Genomic DNA, 23,688 nt, shown 5'->3' with positions numbered 1-23,688 from the left:
CTGCCTTGAAGGCCTCCTTGTATAGGCACAGCTCCTCGGGGTTCCGATAGCTGGCTCGGTCAGAAGGTCTGGGCAGACGGAGCTCGAAAGCATCCGAAACACCGAAGGAGGCCCTCAGCTCCTCCAGTTCTGGTTCGTCCATCGTGGAGACGATCTTGAGGGCCTCAACTTCCAGGGGCTCCTGGGTCTGGGCTCGGGCGTCGAGCACCCTCTCCCTGAACTCCTCGCCGTTGGAGCCACCCATGGACCCCGACGGTGAGGCCGCGGACGATGAGTCGCGGGAGGAGGGAGAGTCGGTGGAGTCTGAGGACATCCCTCGGACATCCCCAGGACTCCTATACCTACGTTTGGGCCTTGATCTCTCGTGGGACGATGGGCTGTAGCCCGACGAGGAAGACATCACTTACTTGCGGTGTCGCTAAACTAAAGGAGGACGAAGCCGAGGGCTAGAACGGACCCCGAGGCCGAAGGTGAGCTCTCCGAAGGGAAAAAGAAAGGTTGCCCCACAAATGGCCCCCCACACTATATAGATGGGGGAAGGGCGGTACGACTTCCCGAGCATTAATGGCACCGCCACGTCAGGGTACGAAGCCTCGAGGTTCGTGCCTGAATGGACCTAGCAGACGGTCTCACCTTCGATTGGGAGTTCGGCCAAAGCCGAACGGACCTGACCGAGTGTCCCTCCTTCGGTTGGGAGTTCGGCCAAAGCCGAACGGACCTGATCGAGGGTCCCTCCTTCGGTTGGGAGTTCGGCCAAAGCCGAACGAACCTAACCGAGGGTCCCTCCTTCGGCGGGGGGCTCTGTAAGGCCGATCCGAAGCGGCCAAAGGTCTTTTTTCTCGATCGACCCCAAGCCTTGGTCACTGGAAATGCCAAGGCCGAAGGAACAAGTCAACCTGAAAGAAGAATATGTTGGTTACTCCCACAGGAAGAAGCTCCTAGTGGAAGTAAGGGGGCTCCTGATATAGCCACAATAACCTCTCGGTGGGGGCAATAACACGTGTCGTCTCTGAGACAAGTGTCATCCCCAGACGAAGGTTCCGAGAGACCACTCACGCTCGAGCACGCTCAATCACCGAGGCACGCTCGCAAAATCATGCGGGATCACGTCGTCTACATGAGGGGAATATTCCCCCCAGAAGGTTGGACGTATTCGAGTGGGACTCTAAGAGGGAAGAAGGGGGAAAACCCTAAACCCTAAGATCTATATAAGAAGGCACGGAAGAAAGGGGAAGGTAAGTTCTGATACCCTCACCATTACTCCCTTATTGAACTGTGCGGCCGACCCTGACTTGAGCGTCGGAGGACTAACCCCGGACAAAGCTCCGGGCCTCCGTCGTCTGTGTTTGTGTAGGTTCGACTAGCGGGGTATTTTTGGCAGCAACACCTTTACATCAAAATAATTTCAAATGGTGTAAGAGTTGAAAAGTTCAAGAATCCTGCAATAACTTAGAATCCAATAACAATGAGAAAGTAAGAGATCTCACAAGTGTAATATGATGAAGGAAAAATTATTCGATTCTACAAAATAATAGATGGGATTACTTAACTGCACATTTTGGAAGTAATTCAAATGTACAAAAACAAAACCAATACGTGTATTGCTAACATGCATTGGACCTCGTTGACTTGAGAATACGTTGAAGTTGGATTACAAAGATTCACTAACCACATAGTGTAAATAAGACAAATTGTCATACATGTTATTGACAAGACCATCTTAAATAAGGAATCAGTCACATTGTGGATTTCCATACAAATAAACTTAAAATAACATGCTTGAGAATAAAAGGAGAGATGTAAAATATCCTACAACACATGCTTAACAAACGAAGGAGCAAAAGCCACTGATTTTGAAGGGTAAGTAAATAGCGCCTTAGAGATTTGCCTCCACAATAAGTCAATCAATGCAATCTGAAATCATCTTTAGCAAGCCTCTTCGAATAGCCATGGCCTCGCCGAGAAGAATGGAGTTGAAGAAATGAAATATCCTGAGCAATTAGCTGGTGTACCGCTAGTCCCCCACTGTTGTTGCCGAGAATCTATAGATTAGTCCTGCAATAACATAAAAGGCAGAGGCTCAGAGGTGGCTCCGAGATTAATCCTCTAGCGCCCAAGTTAGAGACTCGTGTAACAGTATTACTAGAGTAATGGCGAGTGAGTTGAACTCACCTGGTGCTACCTTCTGGGTTTTCTTTTATAGAATCGTACCCTATAAGTCCTACCAGGAAATGTCCTTCTGCCTCTGAAGGGGCTTGGGGTGGTTTTGGAGGACTCCATCTCACACGTTTCTTCTCTCCATGAGGAATATTCCTTTTTTAGGGATTATCCTCCTTTAGGCGGATACAGTCCTACTATGACTCTACTGTTGAAGAAAGACTCGAGTCTCCTTGTTACCTTGGTATCTGAATTCCTTGGTTTTAGGTGATGTTTTGAATATCTCTTATAGATGGGTGTGTAGCTGGATACCAAGTGTCCATATCATGCTGGCCGGCTAGTTTGTGCGTATCACCCACAAAAAAAAAATGCCAGGATGTGTATAGACTTTTCACGATCTAAACATGGGAATTGCAAAAAAAAAAAAAAAAAAAAAAAAAAAAACTTGCTTCCTATTACCACACATTGACATAGTGAAAGATAATACAACAGAACATGTCCTCTCTTTCATAAATGATTTATCTGGATATAACTAAATTAAGATTGCTCCTGTAGATATGGAGAAAACATTTTTCATCACATAATGAGGCACATAATGCTTCTTCTTCACTCACACACCTTTTATTTTTTTTACATTTCCACCCCATGTCTCTACCTCTCCTCTCTAATCTCCACCTCCACCCTGTACCTTACCATAATTGTTTGTCCCCTTGGTTTGCATTTTCCAACCAGAAGTTGAAAGCCATCAAAGAGTATTCAATAATATCCTTCTATGCTATTGAAAAGTTCGTCAACGAATTCAACACGTTCATGTGAGATTTGACAACTCTCTATTTCTCCTAATCTCTCTTCCTCCCATTCTTGTTCCTCTTTTTGCTGCTCCTTCTACCATCTCTCTGCGTTTTTAGAGAGAGAGAGAGTTGATTGTCATTGTCATGCATAGAAGCAAATGTGCTAGTGATGTAGTGTTCCGCTCTACGATCAATCAGACAAGGGCGAGGACTGGAGGGGTGCTCTAGTCTTGAGGCTCCTATGCCTAAGTTAGTCACAATCTCAAAGGAGAAGGTCATAAGGAAGGGAAATCACAAAGATAGATCTAGAGTTGTTTGAGCTTAGTGATGTAGTGAACTTACTTTCACGAGGCTTCCTTCCCCTTTTATATGGGTCTATCCTTGGTGCTATTGGGGGATCGTCCCTTTCCTTTTTGACGTGGAGGAGGCCCTTATTGGTGGACTGGTCCCTGTCTCTTGTTGAGCTGTGAGATCTATAACCGTCAACTCAACCATAGTTACCCTTGAGTCAATATAACTGTTAACTTTATCAAAGTTGGCCCAAAGGGCTATGGTTGGGTTTGTAGGCGGTTACGATCATAGTGACCCTATGGATAGAGTAGGGTCTAGGACCACGTGGCTTCATACGGAACCGTCCCTAGTCATGTGCAAATGATCGGCCAAGATGTATTTCCCAAGTAGTAGTGTCAATTTTGAGTCCACAACGGTAGGCCTGGCTGAGCCTAGCATGTTTATAGGTCAACCTGGACCGGCTCAATTAATTGACGTGTCGGCCTCAAAACGTGCGTTCACGGTGCAGATAGCTAGCTCGTCAAGCGCCCGATTGAGCCCAACACGTTTATGGCCTGACTTGAACCAACTCACTGTAGTCCGATCAAGCCCGACCCCCTTTAATTCTACATAAAATTCCTATTTTGACGCTGATAATGAGAGGCTAAGAGAGTCAAAACTAAAAATCTCACATAGATCATAATAGGATGCTTTTGGTGAATTCCCTTGGATGTTAAGATTTGATTCATATGACAAAGTGATACACATATAATAATGGACCTTCCATCCATTAATCATTGCCATGATGGAATAGATTCTTCTTGTGATTGCTTGAGAATTGGATTTTTATTGCTCCTGAAGTAACAGAGTTTGGCATTGTAGATTTGTATCTCATTTAGCATTTTTGGGGAGTGGTCTTCTTTTGCAAGGGTCACCCTTTTGTTGTACTTGCTTTTCCAAGTAAGAAAGAAAGAAAACCCACATCGACATATAATGACTATAACCCACCTAGAAGGTTCACAATTTCAATTCATGGGAAATCTTGCTTAGAAATTGAGAATTTTCAATCAATATTTATTAAGGAATTTAGTAATGTCAATTCTCTAATGGAATATCTAGTGTCATAGTACTTACGTAAGATGCATACTGGAGTTCATGTCAATTTTTTGATGCAGTCAATTTTGTAATGACTTATATAGTGATTTAGGGCCCGTTTGATAAAGTTTATGCCGTTTATATTTCAAGAAACGGCGTAAACATAAATTTCCGTTTCTAGAAACAGAAACGGAATTGAAGGTGTTTGATAAGTCATGTTTCTGGAAGTCGACTAGCGAAAGAATGGTAGGGAGTCGTTTCCAGAAACGACAGTCATTTCTTAAACCGTAAATAGGTAGAAATTTCAATTTCAATTTTTGAAAATATGTGAAACGAAACAGTTTTATCAAATGCTTTTTGTTCCGTTTCCGTTTCTGTCGTTTCTGGACACAGAAACGGCAGAAACGTATTTCTTGAAACGTTATTAAACGGGCCTTTAATGTTCAAATGGAACATTTTTGGGCCTCCAACCCACTTAGGGAAAGAATTTTAGGGTAGGCATGTTTAGAGCATGTTTAAGCTTAAATAGGTTCGTAGCCCGATTAAGGCTCATTTAAGGCAGTCCGATTAAAGCCCGACATTGACTGGCTCGATTATAAATCATATCATGCCCCCAAATCTAGTCCCGTTTACTTAAACATGCATTCGCGGTGCAAGCTTTCCAAGTGGTTAAACTTTGTTAGGTCCGAGACCGGCCCGGCTTGACATGTTGCCACCCTTATTCCCAATTATGTCGGTGGAGACGACAAGGTGCGATTCATGAAGCCAAGCAGGAATGATTGACAACCCGGTGGACTCAATTGGTATGGTGCTCCAAGCATGGTTGGTGTAATCACATAGGGCCCGTTTGATAATGTTTCTACCATTTCTGTTTCAAGAAACGACAGAAACATAAACGGTATTGAAGGTGTTTGATACATCAGGTTTCTGGAAGTCGATAATAACCAGTGAAAGAATGGCCACGAGTCGTTCTAAAAAATGGCCAAACAAGTTCTACTTGTTTCGCCTAGATCGTTTCTGGAACCATAAATATGTAGAAATTTCTATTTCTATTTCTAAAAACAAATGAAACGAAACAGTTTTATCAAACGCTTTTTGTTCCATTTTTGGACACAAACGATAGAAATGCATTTCTTGAAATGTTATCAAACGGGCCCCTAGTGTTACCAGGTCACATGTGGACCCTTTTTATTGGTGGGGATATTTCCAACTGTACCATGTGCTAATGTTGCGGCACCTACCGAAGCATTTGAGCATCTCAAAGCTCTCCACTGTGGCAACAGGCTTTGAAGCTATGTTTCAAATCAAAATGGTGATCCAATCTTAAACACCATCCTTGATACACCACTTTTGTGCCAAAATGCCGCAAATAACTTTGTTATTCATCATTGACAATGGTGGCATCGAATGCGAAGATGATGGACAAGAAGAATATTGATCCCAAGCAGGCGTTCTTTCGTCTGTAGATGAATCCAAAGGTGAGAGAGAAAGGCTCAAGAAGAAGACAAATAAAAAGACACACCTCCTAAAAACCCTCTTCTCTATCCATTTTGCCAAGGTTCTTAGTAGAGACCGTATTCATGTCTCACATTACTGGATAATGCACAGAATGAGCTATCCAACAACATATTACACATTGAGTTTTAACTAACGGTTTGCAAAATATGACTTTCAGAAGTTGACCCAAAAATCAAGGTTTAGATTCCATTTCAGGCAATCTGGAAGTGCCATGTGGCACCAAACATCCCTTGCCCAAAAGCAACTATTTTTTGACAAACCCGTTTCTTTGTAGTCCCATATTAAAAATCAAAGAGAGGTCTCCCCATTCCATTGGTTATAAATATAGACCCCTCTCCCACTTTAAAGTGGATGATAATTTTTTAGAGAATTAACGACCCCATTAAGGTTTTGGTTAATTCCCTTTCCCTATACAAAAAATCCTTCAAAGTATAAACATTTTTATTGTGCAACCCTCCTTGAGCAAGGAGATTTTGTCTAGTTCGGTTCGATTTGAAGCTTAAAGCACAAGAGTTATCTCCCTTTGTTTCTTGATTAAAACTAGATTTCTAGGTAATTTTCTCTTCTTAATGGTAGGTTAGTATTTTTTTAATAATATGTCAATCAATTTGGTTTTAGTTTCAATTAGGTTCAATTTTTTTTTTATTCAATTATGTTTAGTTACACTTATTTTGTTTTATTTGTTCTAGTCAGGTTTGATTAGTTTATTTTGGTTCAATTAGGCTTAATTAGGTTTAATTAGGTTTTTTTCAATTGGATTAATTAGACTCATCTTAGTTTAATCTGGCTTATTAGTTTCAATGTGTCTTAATTTGAATCATTTAATTTGAATTAGTTTAATTTTTTTGTTTAATGTGGTTTAATTCTTTTTTCTTTTCATCTGGACCCTTAGATCAATATCCATAATCCTAACCTAATCTCCCTTTTCCTTCAGCACTTCTTTCCTCTTCCACCCTTTCTCTCATGTCCAAACCATACTCATCTCACATCAAAACCCTAACCCTATTCATAGTCGAACCCTCCATATCTGCAACCCTCTCTCTCCTTTATGAGTCACGAGCTCTCCATCTCCTCATTTCTTTTTTTATACTTCTTATTCCTTCCCTGACCTTTTTCCCCACCTCTTTTCCTTCTTTGTAGTTGAGCCCTCAAATCAGACCCAACCACCGAATCCCTTCCATCACGATCTCCTCTCAAGTAACCGAACCTCTCTTCTCTACTTTTCTTCTTCTTTCTTTTCCCTATGACCGAATCTATCTCTTTCCCTCTATTGTACCTGGAACCCATCTTCTCCACACCTCCCTTCTCTACTCTTCTTCTTCTTTCTTATCCTAGTGGCCGAATCCATCTCCTTTCCTTTGTTTGTACCTGCAACCCATCTTCCTCCTTTTTCTCATCTTCTCTCCAATTTTGTCAACCACCATCAAATCCTTCACTCATCATCAGACCCCCATCTTCTATTTTCTTTTTTTATTTAATGATTCATATTTGTAATAATCCCACCTCCTTTCTTTATTTGTATGCCTCTATTTAATTGTTTTTTTTGTGTAGCTAGAGGTTTAGGCTGCATTTGGTAGTCATTCAGTTCAAAAAATGAAGTTTCGTGTCAAAAACAGAATTTTCTATTTCCGCGTCAAAATATCGTTTTAAAACAAAAAATGGTGTTTGATGAACCTGTTTCAGGAACGATTACCCTAGTTGTTCATTTTTTTTTTGTATTTAGAACGAAACCGAAATGACATAACAAGGTTTCTTCGTTCCATCATTTTGTGTTTCGAGTAGTTTTTTTTCCCCTTTTTGTTCCAAAAAACCCAAAAACACCAAGTTGACACTAAACACTTTGTTCTTTTTTTTTTTTTTTTGGGGGGGGTGTTTCCCATAGAACGGAAAAATGCCATAAATGTTTTTGTGGATGGCTACCAAACACAATCTTAATATCCTAATACCAATTGCAATTTAGCAATATCATAGAGCTTAATATTGTAACTTTTTTTTTTTCTGGTTAGGAGCTTAATATTGTAATAAGTTTATGTTTGTGTTTGTGATCTATGTCAGTTTTTAGTTTAGAAATATATCACATATCAAATATCTTCACGTATAGCCTCCATTTAAAAAAAGACTTTTCAAAACAGGTGCTCAACCGGACTATGATTTATTAATTATTTGATTGGTTCGGGGTTGGGCTGGCCTATGATCTAGGCCAGTTCCTATGGGTTTTCATCATGTGTTTGATTTTGGATTTGGTCCATTATTGGCTTTGGGTGGGACAATGTGTGGGGAGGCTGAGTCTATACTTGAGTCGAGAGCATACAAAATTACTAGATAAGGTTCTTAAGGCGTAGGTTAGCATGAGTGTGGCTGGCCCCCTTTAAATAGGCCTGTAGCTTTAGAAGCGTTATTTCAATCAATTAATTCAATTGTCACATTGGCCTATCTTCATATAAATTAGGAATGAAACCCCTTTGAATCCAATTCAATCAATATGAACCAATTTTAACCCATTTCAAGCCAAATCAATTGGGGTTTTGGCCGATCACGATCCAACCCACGTTTTTGTCCTTAAACAATTGGCCCATATGTCACACCCTGCTCGCACAGAACCGAGCCGGTGACCGAGTTAACTCCGATTAACTCACAAACCTGCCAGAATCAACAATGCAGTAACTGTAATACAACATACACTTACTAAACTAAGATAATACCTATATTTTCAAAGGAAGACTTGTTCATAATAATACCTGTAATTGTTTCCCAAATTGAGTTATAAAAGTTATATACATTTGGGCCCGAAGGCATGATATATACACAAAAATATAAGAATTTTAGCATCAAGTCATCAAAAGAATAACAAATAATCACTCTAGAGTCACTGTTGCTATGCGGCACAATCCTTGCACATGCAATCGGCACCGTGTTCGAATTCATCAGGGACCGACCAGTCCTCAGAGGAAAACTCCACAGTGGGGCCCGGCTCTTGATCTCCAGGAGGATAACCTACAAAATCACCTAAAAAGAGTTGTGCACGTGGGATAAGCTCACTAGCTCAATAAGTGGAAAGGAATACCACACAAGGAAAACCACATAAACAGTCACAACACATATGCGCCTATATGTATGTAATTCATTTTAATCCTATTAGCCTAACAACATTACTAGGTCATAGGCTATGTGCTACTCACAACCACAGTGCACGTATGCCCCGAGTACGAGCCGCGAACCCCATCCCACGATACGCCTATAGGGTTGTCGGAGAACGCCCACCGTTGGTACTGGAATTTAAAATGCAAGCCGACTCCCGACAAATTTAAATTACAGAAAATAAATGGGTGACTCCATCCGAAATAAAAGCAGTATGATCGGCCCTCTGAATATACCATCAGGGTTACCAACTATCCTAACGATCAGTCGTGCATACTTCTAACTGCTGCAGGAGTTCAACAATAATAACCCGATGCTTTCCCCAATAGTAATCCAACACATAAACCCCTATTAGAAATTGTCGTAGCACAAAGGATTATATAAATCCTAGCCGCATGCTTCTATATGAGCATAATACGATTACACAATGGCACAGCGTCCCATTCCACGAGCCACCATGCACTTGTTTCCAAGCCGACTACGGCATCTAAATCTAGCATGCATATCATGTCCAAATGAGATTCCTCCATCACATACATCAAGACATAATGAATATTCAATCATAACACAAAGCATAACATATTATGTAAAGGGTATGTCTAAATGTAACCTACCCGATTACAAAAACCTTGTAACCTAAATTATTGTGTCCCCATTATTTTGTTATTTTGTGATTGCTTTTAAGGTCAAAAAATTAAATTACTGTGTCCCCATTATTTTGTAATTTTGTGATTACTTTTAAGGTCAAAAAAGTAAATTACTATGTCCCATTTATTTTGTCATTTTGTGATTGCTTTTAAGGTTAAAAAAGTAAATTCAACCTCAACTTGTTGAATCATTGCTTTGATTTAAACGGCAAAACGAGGGGTATTTTGAAAATGAATACACTCTTCCCAAACAACCCCTCGCCCCAACTGATCGTCTTCCTCCTCGCGAGTATTTCTGTTACATTTCTCAGTTTTTATGGCATAAAGTTTGGCAAGGTCATTTCCAGTGAGTCAGGTAAAGGCTATCTTTCTTCTCGGCATGTCCAATGCTTTTATTGGTTTTAGGGTTTAAAACTTTTGGTGGACTTCATTTTTGTTTTTTGAAATTTAGAAAACAAAACCTCTTCCCAGAAATTCATATATCAATTATATTGCAATAATTTCTATTGTAACTAAAAGAGGATTCATTCTCACACACATTGTCTCTCAAACATCCTCCAACAGCTCAATGATCCATTGTTGTTTTAGTCTAACACAAATGACTAGTCCAAATGAGGTAGCTTTCATTTTTCTTTCCTTTTTGGGAGGGGGTGTTGTTTTTATCCCCTCAAATAGAAAAAAAAGCACTCATTAGAGAACTCTTCTACCTTTTTCAAATTTCAAACAAACATAAGCAGGACTATTCTCCACACAATCTGACAGCAATTGCTGAAATGATATGGATAACAATAAATGAAAAACCTTATGACCTCTAAAGAGATTGCTCTTTCCATCTTAGAAGGCTCCATATTAAAATTTTTCAGCTATCATTCATCAACCATCAAACAAATGGTTGGAGTTCTCCTCCAATGTTAACAGAATGTGGCAGTTAGAGTTTCTCCTTTTCTCTTCCTAAAAGTTACTTTCCACATCTACCATTGTGAACCATGCAAAAGCTTCCACCCTGAACATATCTAGGCTCCCAAATTTTTCCAATTTAAGTTCAAGGTACGTAATTAGCATTTAAAGCACTACTATGATACATATGTCAGTAGCCCTCAAATACCCTCCTTCCCCCCCCCCAGCACTTCCTTCTCCCTTGTGGATCGGCATCACCTCCAATTTGTTAATTAGATAATGGGAAAATCTTGTTGTAACCAAGGTTGGCTACAACAAGATTAAAACCTTACTTTTTTGCCCCTAGTCTTATTCACAAAAGTCATTTAATGTGGGGTAATCCTATCATTCCCAAGTAGGTGAACTAAGAAATTGTAACCTTACTCATTTTGCCTATTGCTTTATTCCCAAAGGCCCTTTAATGCTGTATTTAATGCAGGGGTAGAAAAGGTTTTTCAAAATGTTGAAAGTCATTAATGTAGTTTTCATTTGAAATGAAAGGATTACCCCACATTAAAATCTGCATTAAATGACTTTTGGGAATAAGAACAGGGGCAAAAAAGTAAGGTTACAATTTCTTAGCTCACTTACTTGGTGACGACAAGATGCACCCTCAGTCCCTCAGATAATATTCAATCTCTGAATCATGTTCCACTATATCAGCTGTGTGCTTGTCACATTGAATACGTGTGTCCACTGAAATGCTTTTCTTCTATGTAAAAGTCAATCTAGATATTCTGTCATGTGCACCTAGAAGCAGTAATCTCTTCAGTGCCCCAACCCTTCATAGAAATTGACATTGATATTTGAATATTTCTACGACTTAAAGAGCATTATAAACCTCAGACAAGTGCAAAATATTAACAGCAAAGTTTCTGTAAGATTGTCAGCCACCTTATTGCACTGAGTGTAGATCTTTCATTGGCATAACACAGTTGACCCCAGCATTCTATGCCCAAATGAACATAATACTGTTGACCCCTGCATTCTAGTTCCAAATGATCCAAGATCTTACGGGAATGGAGCTCTTCGACAAAAGCTAGTTGAAATAGGTAGGTGATACTCAACTAGCTAGGTAATACCTCATATAACATCCACTGAACTTTAGTTTTAGCCAACGCCACATTGTTACCCAGACTCTTCATGTATAGTAAGTTAGTAACTGTCTCAACACTACAGAACATAATTATGGGTACATGATATGTGTCCAACACAAATCCCAGCAGTAGGACACTTGAACATAAACCCTCCTTTTGACACATTTCAGCTGAAGGCTTGTCCCCGTACCCATTATTTCATACATAATTCTATATCGTAAGTTCAGAAATTCAGATCAATCCAACTCCTCAACACAAAAATTTGATTGCTCTAAATTCTAAATTCTAAATTCACCTACATAATGAAGAACTAGTTTAAATTGGTGAAGTTCATCAGAGTATGTTGTCTAGATATATCAATGACCAAGGAGAAGCTAATGGACCAACAAAATATATAGATATATCATGATTTCTTGCAATGCAAAAACTAACCCTCACCCAGCCTCCTCTTTCCTGAATAAAATAAGAAGTTTCCGTTCTCCTTCATTGCATCACGTAAGAATAGAAGCATACCCAAAAAAGTAAACAGTAGAGCAAACAAATGTTATCTAGGACTAGCCAAGCTCTGTAACCTTGGAAAGAGGAGAATAAGTGCCTTATGTGAAGTCAATAGCCAAAGACTCTAAACAAACGTGTGTTATACACTAAAATGTCATAGTTCGCAACTTAAATTTTCTAATGTTCTTCAACAACAGAAGCGAGAACCCCGATGTGACTCTCTCCCCTTCCATCCCTCCACCACCCCCCAAACCCACACGCTCACAAACGCACGTAACACCCGTAAGCTGTCCATCAAGGTGAAAGAATTAAAACAGAGATGATCTGCTTCATACTCTGATCAAATTTATGCAGTTTGGAATTGGCCAAATATTGTGTTCCGAAGATTTCAAAACTGTTTGCAGACATAGACAAATCTAAGAATGATGTTAGAGATACTCATTCATAAGCAATCAAGACAACCAAGCACCAAAAAAATTATTCAGTAACTTCATCAAACAGTAAGAAACGCCACTGATTTGTGATAAATCCAATGACACGAACGTACAAGATGACTTAGAAAAACAAAAAAGGTAATAACAAAGGAACCTTATCAGCAATCTTGGCCTGCTTCTCCATGGACTTCGTCTGCTGCATTTGAACGACAAGAAGCTCAGAACCCCCAGCTTTAACATTATCCTCCTCATCACCGAAGCCTTCCTTAATCACCACACAACTATCCTTCCCGCCACTTGCCCCTGCTCGTATAGTCGGTAAACAAGAATGATAACGATATGACCTCCGAGTCGAGCGTCTCCCACTCAATCTCCTTGTTCTAGACCTCCAAGAAAAGGAAGGAACAGCCGCCATTGCTGCAATGTTTCGAGCTCCAACACAGTCCATCACTACCACTGTTTTATCTCTGGTTCACAACCTTATCACTCTCTCCCCCATGCATTACTATTCTGTCAAATTCAAACAAAGAAAAAGACTATAAGAGGAACGGACGGTGTTGTGTCGGAGTGTTGGATGTGCTGTGTTTTGGAGTTGGGACTTTGGGAGTGTTAGCAAACAGAGGAAGGTGTGAGCAACTCTTCATTAGCGGGAAATTTAGAAAAGGTTGCTCAACTGGATAGTATTCTTCTAATCATAGGCGGTTCTGATGAAAATGAGATAGGCGGGGGGCCGCGTGGCTCCTAGTTGGCCTTTTTGGGTCAGATACGGAATGGACCCAGGTTCTATATGTGTAGCCATGAACCCCCGACCCAAAACCTTTATTTTGGAATCTTTTTTGGGTCGAGATGGAATGGACCCAGGTTCCATTAGTTCTAGCATGACCTCTCCGACCCAAAACCACTGGCTTGGAATCTTTACTGCCGCCTACTGGATAAGGTTTTAGTTCACGGTATCGGAACCAAAAGGTTAAAACCTGGCATCGTTCACCGGGGCTTCCCCGCTACGGTAGCTGGCTCCCTTTTTCATCAGGTCATCAATTTTCTTGACCTTTTGGCATTGGGCAGGCATCAGCCCCCAGGTAGTTCTCATTTTCACAGATATGTCTATTTCATTGAGTCTCTCTATCGATCGTTTCTAAAACTTAGTCGATACTAATATGTATCAGTCAGTGTTGATACCGAATCGATCAAAACAACTGAAAATTTCAAAACGATATGTATCAGTATTATATTGGTATCAATCATGGCCGATACTAAAACCCTACTAATACCAAACCGATCCGTTTACACCGAAACCGCAAAACCGTTTAGTAAATGGTGCGGTTATGGTTTCAAGTTTCAAGCTGATTAGTTATACGGGTTGGGTCGGTTTTAACCGCGGAACCCGTTGGTTTCAAACCAAATTGAAACCGTTTAAATCGATCCGATTAATCCGTTTAACAATTAACAATTAAATTAAGTGTCCATCCTGCTTTGGTATGATTTATTGCAATTCAGTTCAAGTTTAGGTTTTAGATCATTAACTTATAATCCATTTATGTTACTATGTGATTATATTATCATAGATGGGGTGTTTTGGCTGAACCACCTGTCATTTTAATATTTTATGTTGTAGAAGGCTGAATTTGAATGTTGTATGTTATTAGTTCTAACTGTTAGAGAATGATCATGCAAAGAAATAGCACTAGATTATCAACTTACGAAATACCATCGTTAATATAGAATCTCTTATTTGTGGTTGCTAATTATTTTTTGATAAGCTTATGATCTTCAGTTTAGAGATGGTTGCAAGTTATAACAAACCGATTGTGATCCGTTTTACAAACCGTATGGAATAAACCGAGATCGAAACCGTTTAAAACCGTGAAACCGACACCATTTAGAAATCGTGGAAACCAAAACCGTTTACTAAACGGTCACGGTTTCAGAAAGTGGAACCGTTTAGTAAACGATGCAGTTATGGTTTTAGTCAAATAAATGTAAACCGAACTGCTCCGCACCGTTTAAACCGAAACCGAACCGATTGACACCTTAAATAAGATCATATTTTTCACTTTTAGCGTGGGAAACATTAGAATCTTGTTTGTTTGTTTGTTAAATATTGACGTTACTCTTATTCTTATCATTATAATAAATCAATTGTTTATTTTCATATTATGAGTTCAGGGATCTGCTCAAATTATCTGTTTATTGATGATTACTTATGTACAGTATGTTTTTTTATGAAACATAAGACCATGTTTGCTTGACGAATAAAAGTGGAAAAAGTGAAATTATGAGAAACTTACCCTTGTTTCTCACAAGTTACCATAAATATGAGTGTTTGAATAAGCGAGGTGAAAAACTTATCAGCAATAAGTCATTTAATGAAATAATTGTTATTTGCATGCATATGTGGTACTTAACTTTTCCCATTCCATTCTTTATTTTTTTAACCCAATTATCAGCCCATGAGATACAAATCACTATAACACTCGCAAAACCCAAAAGAAAAACATCCAAAAGAAAGATTATATTCTAAAGATTGATAATCTCGATTTATATTCTCGAATGATGTAACTAATATTAAATGGAAGAGAATTACCACAATGAAAATCCGAATTTATAGTAAATTCACATGTAAAGTTAGCTAACCACTACGCTACGTGATTGTTTTCCATAAATGAAAAGGAAATGTGAGCATTGAAGGAATCACAGAGGTTGACTACTTTTTGAAAATCATATAAAAGTTGGTGAGGCCCCATTCACTTTCAAAGTCATGGAAAAGTTGTTTTGTGTATATCTCTCTCCTCGTCATATTTCCTTTATTTCCCATAGAATCCCACCCCACTTTCATTTCCTCTATTTCCCATAAATTTCCATTACAGCTCTATTTCATCTCTTTCCCATAGAATCTCACCATCACTAATAAGTATATATTCTATTTTGTTATTTCCTTTCCTTGTCAACATTTTTTTTTTTTTTTTTGTAACAAAAAAAAAGGGTGATCCACGTTAATGATCATAGCCCCCAGGACAAGCCCTCTTACAGCAAGCAACGCTTCCGCAAGACGGATGGGCAATAGTGAGCATGCTAAGACTCGAACCCACAACTAGCCGACTCGAATTGTGATGGGTTATTTCCTTGTCAACCCAACCCTCAACATGTGGGACTTATCCTCATAAGTTTCCCATCTTTTTTATCCATCAAACAAAGAGGAAAAATCTATTTATTTATTTACCTCTAAAAAATGGAGAAAATAACACTCCTTTATTGCATGGTCTTTACACCAATGAGGGGCAATAAGGGGCACATGGCATCAATAGGGACAGGTTTTTTAGAATTCACAAAGGCGGTGGCATCCGCTCTCTCATTTTGTCACCGTATGAGTTTGGACGCATGGCCATGCCACAAATGAATATTCATTACTCCATATTTTGGCTTGAAAGTTTGTAACTCTACTGGCTTCAAAATAGCATTAGACCATGAGTTTGGATCATTTATTCGTATGCGTATGGATCAACTGTATATATACGCTTCACGTTGTAAGAACAAAAGGTTTTCATTTCTCGTCCTCTCGAGCTTTCTTACTTTGGTTTTTCGTTCCTTTTCTCTATGTTGCTAAATGTTCTAGTATTTATAGGTTGACGAGGAAGAAAAAGGGGCCATGGGCCACGGTTGCCCAGGGGGGTTGTTGAGTTGAGGGGCAAGGTGAGGGTAGGGTAGGAATAACTTGGGCGTGGGCCCAGGCAAAGGCGTGGGTGGGGGTGGGGGCGGGGGCGGGGGCGGGTCAAGGGTGGTACATTGCTAAGGAAGAAAAATGCGGACAAGAGAAGAATGCGGGCCGGTGTGAATAAAGTTGGCAAAGGACGGCTTTTGGGAACAAGGATAGAAGTACTTTTGTTTTCCAACCAAGGGATTAAGTAATTTTTTCTAAAAGAAAAGATTACCATGAGAAGGATGAACCGATGGAACATGGCTTTAAAGGTTTTAAAACTCAGGATCAATTTCATTAAATATCAATAGGGATTGGATGAATTTCCAGATGGGGAGAGGGAGATACATGTGACAAAAATTGATCCTTAGATCATCCACTCTTAGAAGCTCTTTAAGCAAAGATTGCACCTAATGTGCTATGCATTGGATCCATAAGATCAAATGGATTCACCATTGTTTTATACCTTTTTACTCTTACATTGCACCAATGGATTGGTATTGAATCAGTCAAAATTCTAGATTAGTTTTGACCGATAACAATCTTATCTAGGCGATTTCGACTCATTCGATTCAATTTGTTAAACTATAACTTGGAATGGACCATGATTGTGTGTCACCCGGTCCTAGTTTATGTAGTTCTCATACATCCCTTAGTTTTTGTTAAACGTGTAGCGGAGAACGATCTACTTGGATGATACGCATCACAAGAAGTGGTGGATGTGAAACGCCTAATGTGTTTGGAGAGAAAAAAGTACAAAAATTTGTACTATTTTTCTTGGTTTTAAAAATTATCATTGTGTTTGGATGTCCTTAACCAAGAAAAAAAAATTATTATTTTTTTGAATGTCAAACTTCACCTTGAGAATGGTGAATTTCTTTTTTTATTTAAAAAAAAAAATCTTAGTTAAAACACAGCTTGTGAAGAGAAGCAAACAAAATAAAAGAAAAAATACAAGAAATGTACTATTTTCTTGGTTTAAGAAATTTTCATTGTGTTTGGCGCGTCATGAACTAAAAGATGAATCTATTTTTGAATTTTAAAATTCACCTTGAGAATGGTGTAGTTTGCTTCTACTACTACTACAAAAAAAAAAATATCTTACCTAAAACATAAGAAAAAAAAAATTATTTTCTTTTATTTTCTTCTATTGGCAGCCAAATGACATAATTTTTTATTTTCTTACCATTAAAAAAAATTTAGAAAAGAGAAGAAAATAAAAAATTATGTCTATTTAACTACCAATAGAAAAAAAGAAAAAAAAAGTTTTTTTTTTCTTGTGTTTTAGTCAAGTCTTTTAGGAAATACTTTAATATAGTTTTTCTATTTTTTGGTGACCTTAAGTAGCTTTTGTATTTCATTCATCATTTTATGGATAAAATTATTTGCTGATGACTTTTTTTTTTTCAACAGAAGAAAACTTGTGAATTTTGAAATTCAAACCAAGAATCTTCTCAGGATATACCAAACACAATGAGAATTTCTTAAATCAACAAAATAGTATAATTTTTGTGCGTTTTTCTTTTCTTCTCTTGGCTATCAAACACAACTTAGTGGGAGGAAAGTCTTTCTTTCTTCTTCTTTTATCTTTAGAGGAAATATCACTCCCCTCCTTTGAACTATGTCAAAATATCAATTTGACCTCGCATTTTTCCAAAAAGATCACTCACCTCCCTTCCAATAAAATATTCTATCTATCAACGCCAACGGTTAGAAATCGCTATTAAGTAAGCTGATTTTTTCTCTTAATGCCCAAAATACCCTCCTACAACTAGACAAACCCTTATGTAAATGCACATTCAATGTGTGATATGGCATATGTGATGTCTAGTCTACCCATAAGTGACATGATGACACGGGTAGATTAACACATGTTAAATGATGTATAACATTCTGAAATTAAATCAGAGTCCACTCCCCACTTACTTGTATATGTACACAGTGCTTGCACTCGGCACGCAAGAGATTCAATGTGTGGGTACGCGTATAATGAGTGTAACCTATCATAAACATAATGATTTATCATTTCACTATTTTGGGGTCAAAATCCTCATGTTTGAACACTAAAATCGGGTTTATAATCATAAATGGGGGTTACCCATATAATTTGGACCAATTCTGGGCATTATGGAAAGATAGGTGGGCATGAGTCAAAGATAGGTGGGCTTCGTAGCCCACCGATTTCATGCCTGCCGGTTACACCAAAACTCATAAATTGAGTTATGGGAACTCAGGTGGGCCTGGAACACTCCCTAGTCTTGAAACGAAATTCTCCCATCTTCTTCCCCATCTTCTCTTGGGCTCGGGGAACTTGTTTGGGGTCGATCTGGCTACTCAAATCACTCATCTAAGGTCCAATCATATATCCTCAACCTATATCTAAGATCAAATCAAAATAAAGGAGATTCTTACATCTTTCTTAAGAACACAAATGAAACCTCAAATTTCACTTATTTTACTCAAGAACTTCCAAATACTCTAGATCTTCACCAACACTTCTTCAAGATCCTTCAAAATCATTGTACACACCTTCTATTAGTCCTTAGACTTTATTATCCATGTCAGATTAGCAAGATCCAAGTGGGTTCTTTCCCAAAAATCAAAAAGAGGGTTTAAGAAGGGTTTTCCCAAGACTTCTTGGAATGTGTACAATACCTACCTTAAATCGAAGATCTAGGCAAGCTGATTATTGATTTGGGCTCAAAATACCAAGACCCAATTTCGATGAAGCTCTACGGTCAATTTCCTTTCTTCTTTCTTCTTCTTCCTCATTTTCCTTTCTTCTTTCTTTCTCTCTTTTCTTTACTCTCCCACCGACCAATTACCGTTAATGAGAGAAAAGACAATAAATGCCTCATCTTTTATACCTGGGCCCCAAAAAATATCTTCTAGTCATAGGTGGGTATATCTCATGTGGGTATATCTCAAGTGGGTATATCTCATGTGAGTATATCTCAGGTGGGTATACCATTCTAGTCAGCCCATTGTTAGTGTTCCACTTGAACTTCAATAGGGACAAACTCATTCTTATAATTAAATTGCATAGGCACCCAAAATTACTAGCACGTACCCTTACTTCTTGTACATGGCCTTGTGGTATATGTAAGTACAAGGTTTGGGTGCACATATTGCACTTGGTACCCATTTGGTCATGTCAGGCCAACCCGAGTTCAAGGTCATTCTTGGTACCATGTTCCATATGGTACTTGCGTTAGTTCGCTCCGATTCAACCCCTATATAATCAAACCAAGTTAACACAGGTAATTAGATCGAGTTTAGAAAGTAGGGTATCACACCATGCATTTGGTTCGTTAATTTCAGTTAATTTATAATTAAATTTGTAAACCTTGCCATGCTTTGAGTTAATTCGGTTAGAAAGATTAGTCGATGCCAAGTCTGGTTAGTATGAGTTAGTGTAGAGCCTTACTCTTTAAACCCGATTTATTGATCGGTTGGTTTGGTTTGGTCTTGCAGGGTCTGAACCAAAGTGGGTTGGTGCCAGTGCCTTGTGGTATATGACGGCAAGGGTGATGATAAATGCGGGGTGGCTGAATGAGATTGAGCCGATTCCCGAGATGACCCGCACGCCTAAGTCGTGCCCTTACACATATCACAAGGTCATGTATGAATAGGAAAAGTACGCTATAGTATTGAATGATAGAAACTTGGTCTACAACACGTGGCGAGAGTGAAGTACATGTTAAGACTCCATTTTTCCTCCAAAATACTACAAGATTGGCTTGTGTGGCCAACTGATGGGTGTCACTTATAGGTGCGAGACCCACCGGTGTGACCCACCTGTTGGGGTATTGTGGACCCCAGAATGCCCGGCTTGGATGAGCACGTGCGTCTTGGCCTCTTCGTCATAATGAGATCTTATATACTAGCTGATGTCGGCTACCTCGCCTGAAAACACGGTTTAATGTGATTCGATCCATAAATGGACAAAACCAAACGAACCTTATAAGATATTTATAACACCAGGGTATAAATAGCCTTTATAACTCTCTCCCTCATTTATGTTTTTTTTAGCAAAGTGGGTGAGAGGAGTAAAGAAGAGGGAGAGGAGAGGAAGAAGGAGAGAAGGAAGAGGAAAGAGGCTCACCCATTGGATTCCAGAGCCGCACCTCGCCTTCCCGTCGTTGGAATAGTGTCCGATGACTTGAGATTTTCATTTTGAAGTAAGTAGTACCATGAACCTTAAAATTTGATGAAACCCTCTTCGTATATGTTTGAATCTAGAGGATAATGAAGCCATTGTGTGATTTCTTTGAAATTTTTGAGGAGGGAAACAAAGATTTGATGATTATTGAAGTGGCATTTGAGTTTCGAAAGAGGATTCCAAGATTTGGGGTTTTTCCAAGTAAATGTATGATTTCTTCCCCCCCAAATCTTGTTGTTGTCATAGATCCATGGTACAACCAAGTAGATGAAACTTAAAATGTGTGGGAAATGATGTGGGAATCACTTTATTGGGGATCCAAGAGTTAGAATGAAAGAAAGAAGGAAATCAGCAAAATCCGAGAGAACCGACGGGTGCTTGACCCGTTGGTGTGACCTACCAGTCACACCTACCCTCTTGGGTTGTATCGACGGGTAAGACTGACAGGTTCTTGACTTGCCGGTGTGACCTACCAGTCATTCCTGCACCTCTAGTTCTACCGGCAGGTAGGACTGACGAGTTCTTGACCCGCCTGTCTAGGCAGAATGCACAAGTGGGTTCTCCTACCCACCTGTATGACCCACCTGTAGCCCAAATGAGCTCCTATGGAACTCAAACTCGTCGATGACTTTCTTCATGCTATTATACGCGTCATGTCTATATCCTACGTCGGTTATAATCCTGATTTGGATGCATTTTTAAACCCTTTATCTGTGATATGTTTCGAGAAACTCATCTTCTCACTCCGGATCTTACTTGTACCGCGAGTGTTGATTCTTCTACAAAAATAGGTAAGTGTGGAGAGGACTTTGATTCTTAATTTTTTGAGTGTTTTTGGCATCCTTCGCATTCATAGACTATATTGACATACTGATTGCCATGCTCATGCATATGATTGATGAATGAGTGATGCATTAAAACTGAACATGTATATCTTAAATTCTATATGCATTGTTATATGTTGAAATATTGAGAATGGATTTATTATATGATATTTATGATGCCGACTTGCCGAACATGTGTGGAATTTCTAGATTAGATGCCATAGCTAGCTTGGAAACAAATGCATTAATTCACCGTGGAATGGGACACGGAAGAACTATGCAGTTGTGCTATCTCATGTAGGAGCATGTGGTTAGGATTTCATATTCCCTCGTGCTACGATCCTTCCCAAAGGGGTTTACGTATTGGGTTATCACTGGGGGAAGCGTCGGTCGCGGACCACCGTGGTGGTTAGAATTACGCCTGACTGATTATTAGGACAGTTGAAAACCTTGGTGATACATTTAGAGGGCCAATCGTATTGCTTTTAATTTTTGCCGTGGTTCGGCCATGATTTACTTTTCTGCTGTGGTTTGACCACGATTTATATTTCTACTGTGGTTTGGCCACGATTTACTTTTTCGAGTGCACACGGTGGGCCTTCTCCGACAACCCTATGGGCGTATCACAGGATGGGGAACTCGTCTTGGACCCAGGGCATACACGCACTGTGGTTGTGAGTAGCACGTTACCTATGACCTAAAATGATTTGTTTAGGTGGAATAGGATTAAAATGAATCTCATGCAGATAGTATCATTTACTTTGCATTTGCTTGTGTGCGTCTTTCTTCCATTTACTGAGCTAGTGAACTCACCCCTCGTGTACACACCTTTTTAGATGATTTTGCAGGATATTTTTATAGATGAACCCATGCCGGGTCCCATTAACAAAACCCCAGTGGATGATTGGTGGGTCTCCGAAGAATTTGAACACGGTGACGGTTGCCCGTATGAGGGTTGTGTTGCAGGGCAACAGTGAGATTCTATTTACTGCACTCTTTTGATTCTTTTGGTATATTTTCCTTTTTATGCTCTCGATATTTAAATTGTTATTTCTTGTGTAAATATCATGGCTATGGGCCCATATATAAATATTTTATATATAACAATTTGGATATCAAGCGTATTTGGGGGAATTACAGGTAATCAATTATGATAAGACTTCCGCTGTAGTAAATTATCATATTTCATTGATCACGTGTGGCTTGCTGTGTTGTGGTTACTGTATCAGATGATCCTAGTGGTGAATAGGGCGTGACAGTTATCATTTATTATTATGTGATAATTTAGAAATTGCATGTCTAAATCAATTTTAAATTAATATTTTCTTGTATACATGTAAAATTTTTAATTGTGGCATCCGTGGGTTGCCCAGATGGTTAGGGCGAATTGGGGATTATGTGGATAGAGACATAGTCCCATGTTCGATTCTCCATTAGTGCATCCACGATTTAAGTGGAGATCGTGGCGGTGGGTTGCTATGCTAGTCTCTTGGAGGATTAGTCGATACAACCATTGTATGTTAAACATAATTAATAAATAGGCTATATTCGCGATCTGATATTTTTTTGCCCTTTTGTGGGTTGGGATGGAATGAAAATGATAGAGGAGAGGGAAGATCCATTGTACCTATAGTCTTGGGATTCTATTATGCAATCGTAATAAACCTTGGAGTTGATGCTCTCTATGCCCGTTGCCGAAGCAAACTGAGCTTGTGAAGGGAGAAAAGAGATGTTAGGAGAGAGAGAGAGAGAGAGAGAGAGAGAGAGAGAGAGAGAGAGAGAGAGAGAGAGAGAGAGAGAGAGAGAGAGAGATCCACCCGTGGGCAGCCGATGTCTGTGCTTTTTCTTTTGTGGAACCCCAAGTCTAGGTGTTGGGCCATGTGTCGGGGCTAGATGTGTGTTGAGGACTCTGATCCTCTTCAATTATTAATTGTGCAATTCTTGTTCAATTCTCTATGTGCAATCGACAATTGTACATTTTAAAATCCAATGGTTACAGAAGTTTTTTGGAATTCAAATCCACTTTATTACCTCAGATGCTTTAAACTTCTATAACCATTCGATTTTGAAAATGTACAAGCATCATGTGCATAGAGAGTATTGCACAAAAATTACACAATTATTAATTAAAGAAAATCTAAATCCGTGTGTAGAGCTCTCTCCCGCAATGGGAGAGAATCAGAATCCAGGGAACAATGCAAATTGTCCGAGAAAGTAGGCATGTGTAAAAGAAAATACTGTTTCGTGTAATTTTGTAATACCTGTCCATAGTTTGGGTAATTTGGTTAAACAATACAGAACCCATCATTAAAGATTATTAAATAAATAATGATTTTGGTTAGAGACCCCATGGACCTCCGGACCATTCCATCACAACCCATATAGGCCAAAGGGCCAAATGCTAAGCAGACAGCGGCTCACATTAGC

The 23,688-nt window shown here is 39.2% G+C and overlaps 1 protein-coding gene across 1 annotated transcript; it reads right to left on the bottom strand.

Annotated features, from left to right (window-relative positions):
- Positions 1-8,705: 8,705 nt before the first annotated feature.
- On the bottom strand, positions 8,706-13,239 carry LOC122080826 (lycopene epsilon cyclase, chloroplastic-like). Its single transcript, XM_042647691.1, has 2 exons — positions 12,736-13,239; positions 8,706-8,837 (listed from the first exon to the last, which is right to left on the bottom strand). Exons 1-2 carry the CDS (start codon positions 13,027-13,029, stop codon positions 8,826-8,828), a joined length of 306 nt encoding a protein of 101 aa, XP_042503625.1. The 5' UTR covers positions 13,030-13,239; the 3' UTR covers positions 8,706-8,825.
- Positions 13,240-23,688: the final 10,449 nt, after the last annotated feature.

This window comes from Macadamia integrifolia, chromosome 6 (assembly GCF_013358625.1).
Source record: "Macadamia integrifolia cultivar HAES 741 chromosome 6, SCU_Mint_v3, whole genome shotgun sequence".
In the NCBI taxonomy this organism is placed as follows: domain Eukaryota; kingdom Viridiplantae; phylum Streptophyta; class Magnoliopsida; order Proteales; family Proteaceae; genus Macadamia; species Macadamia integrifolia.
The sequence above is the reverse complement of the archived record's forward strand: the minus strand, read 5'-3'. Positions and strand labels throughout refer to the sequence as shown.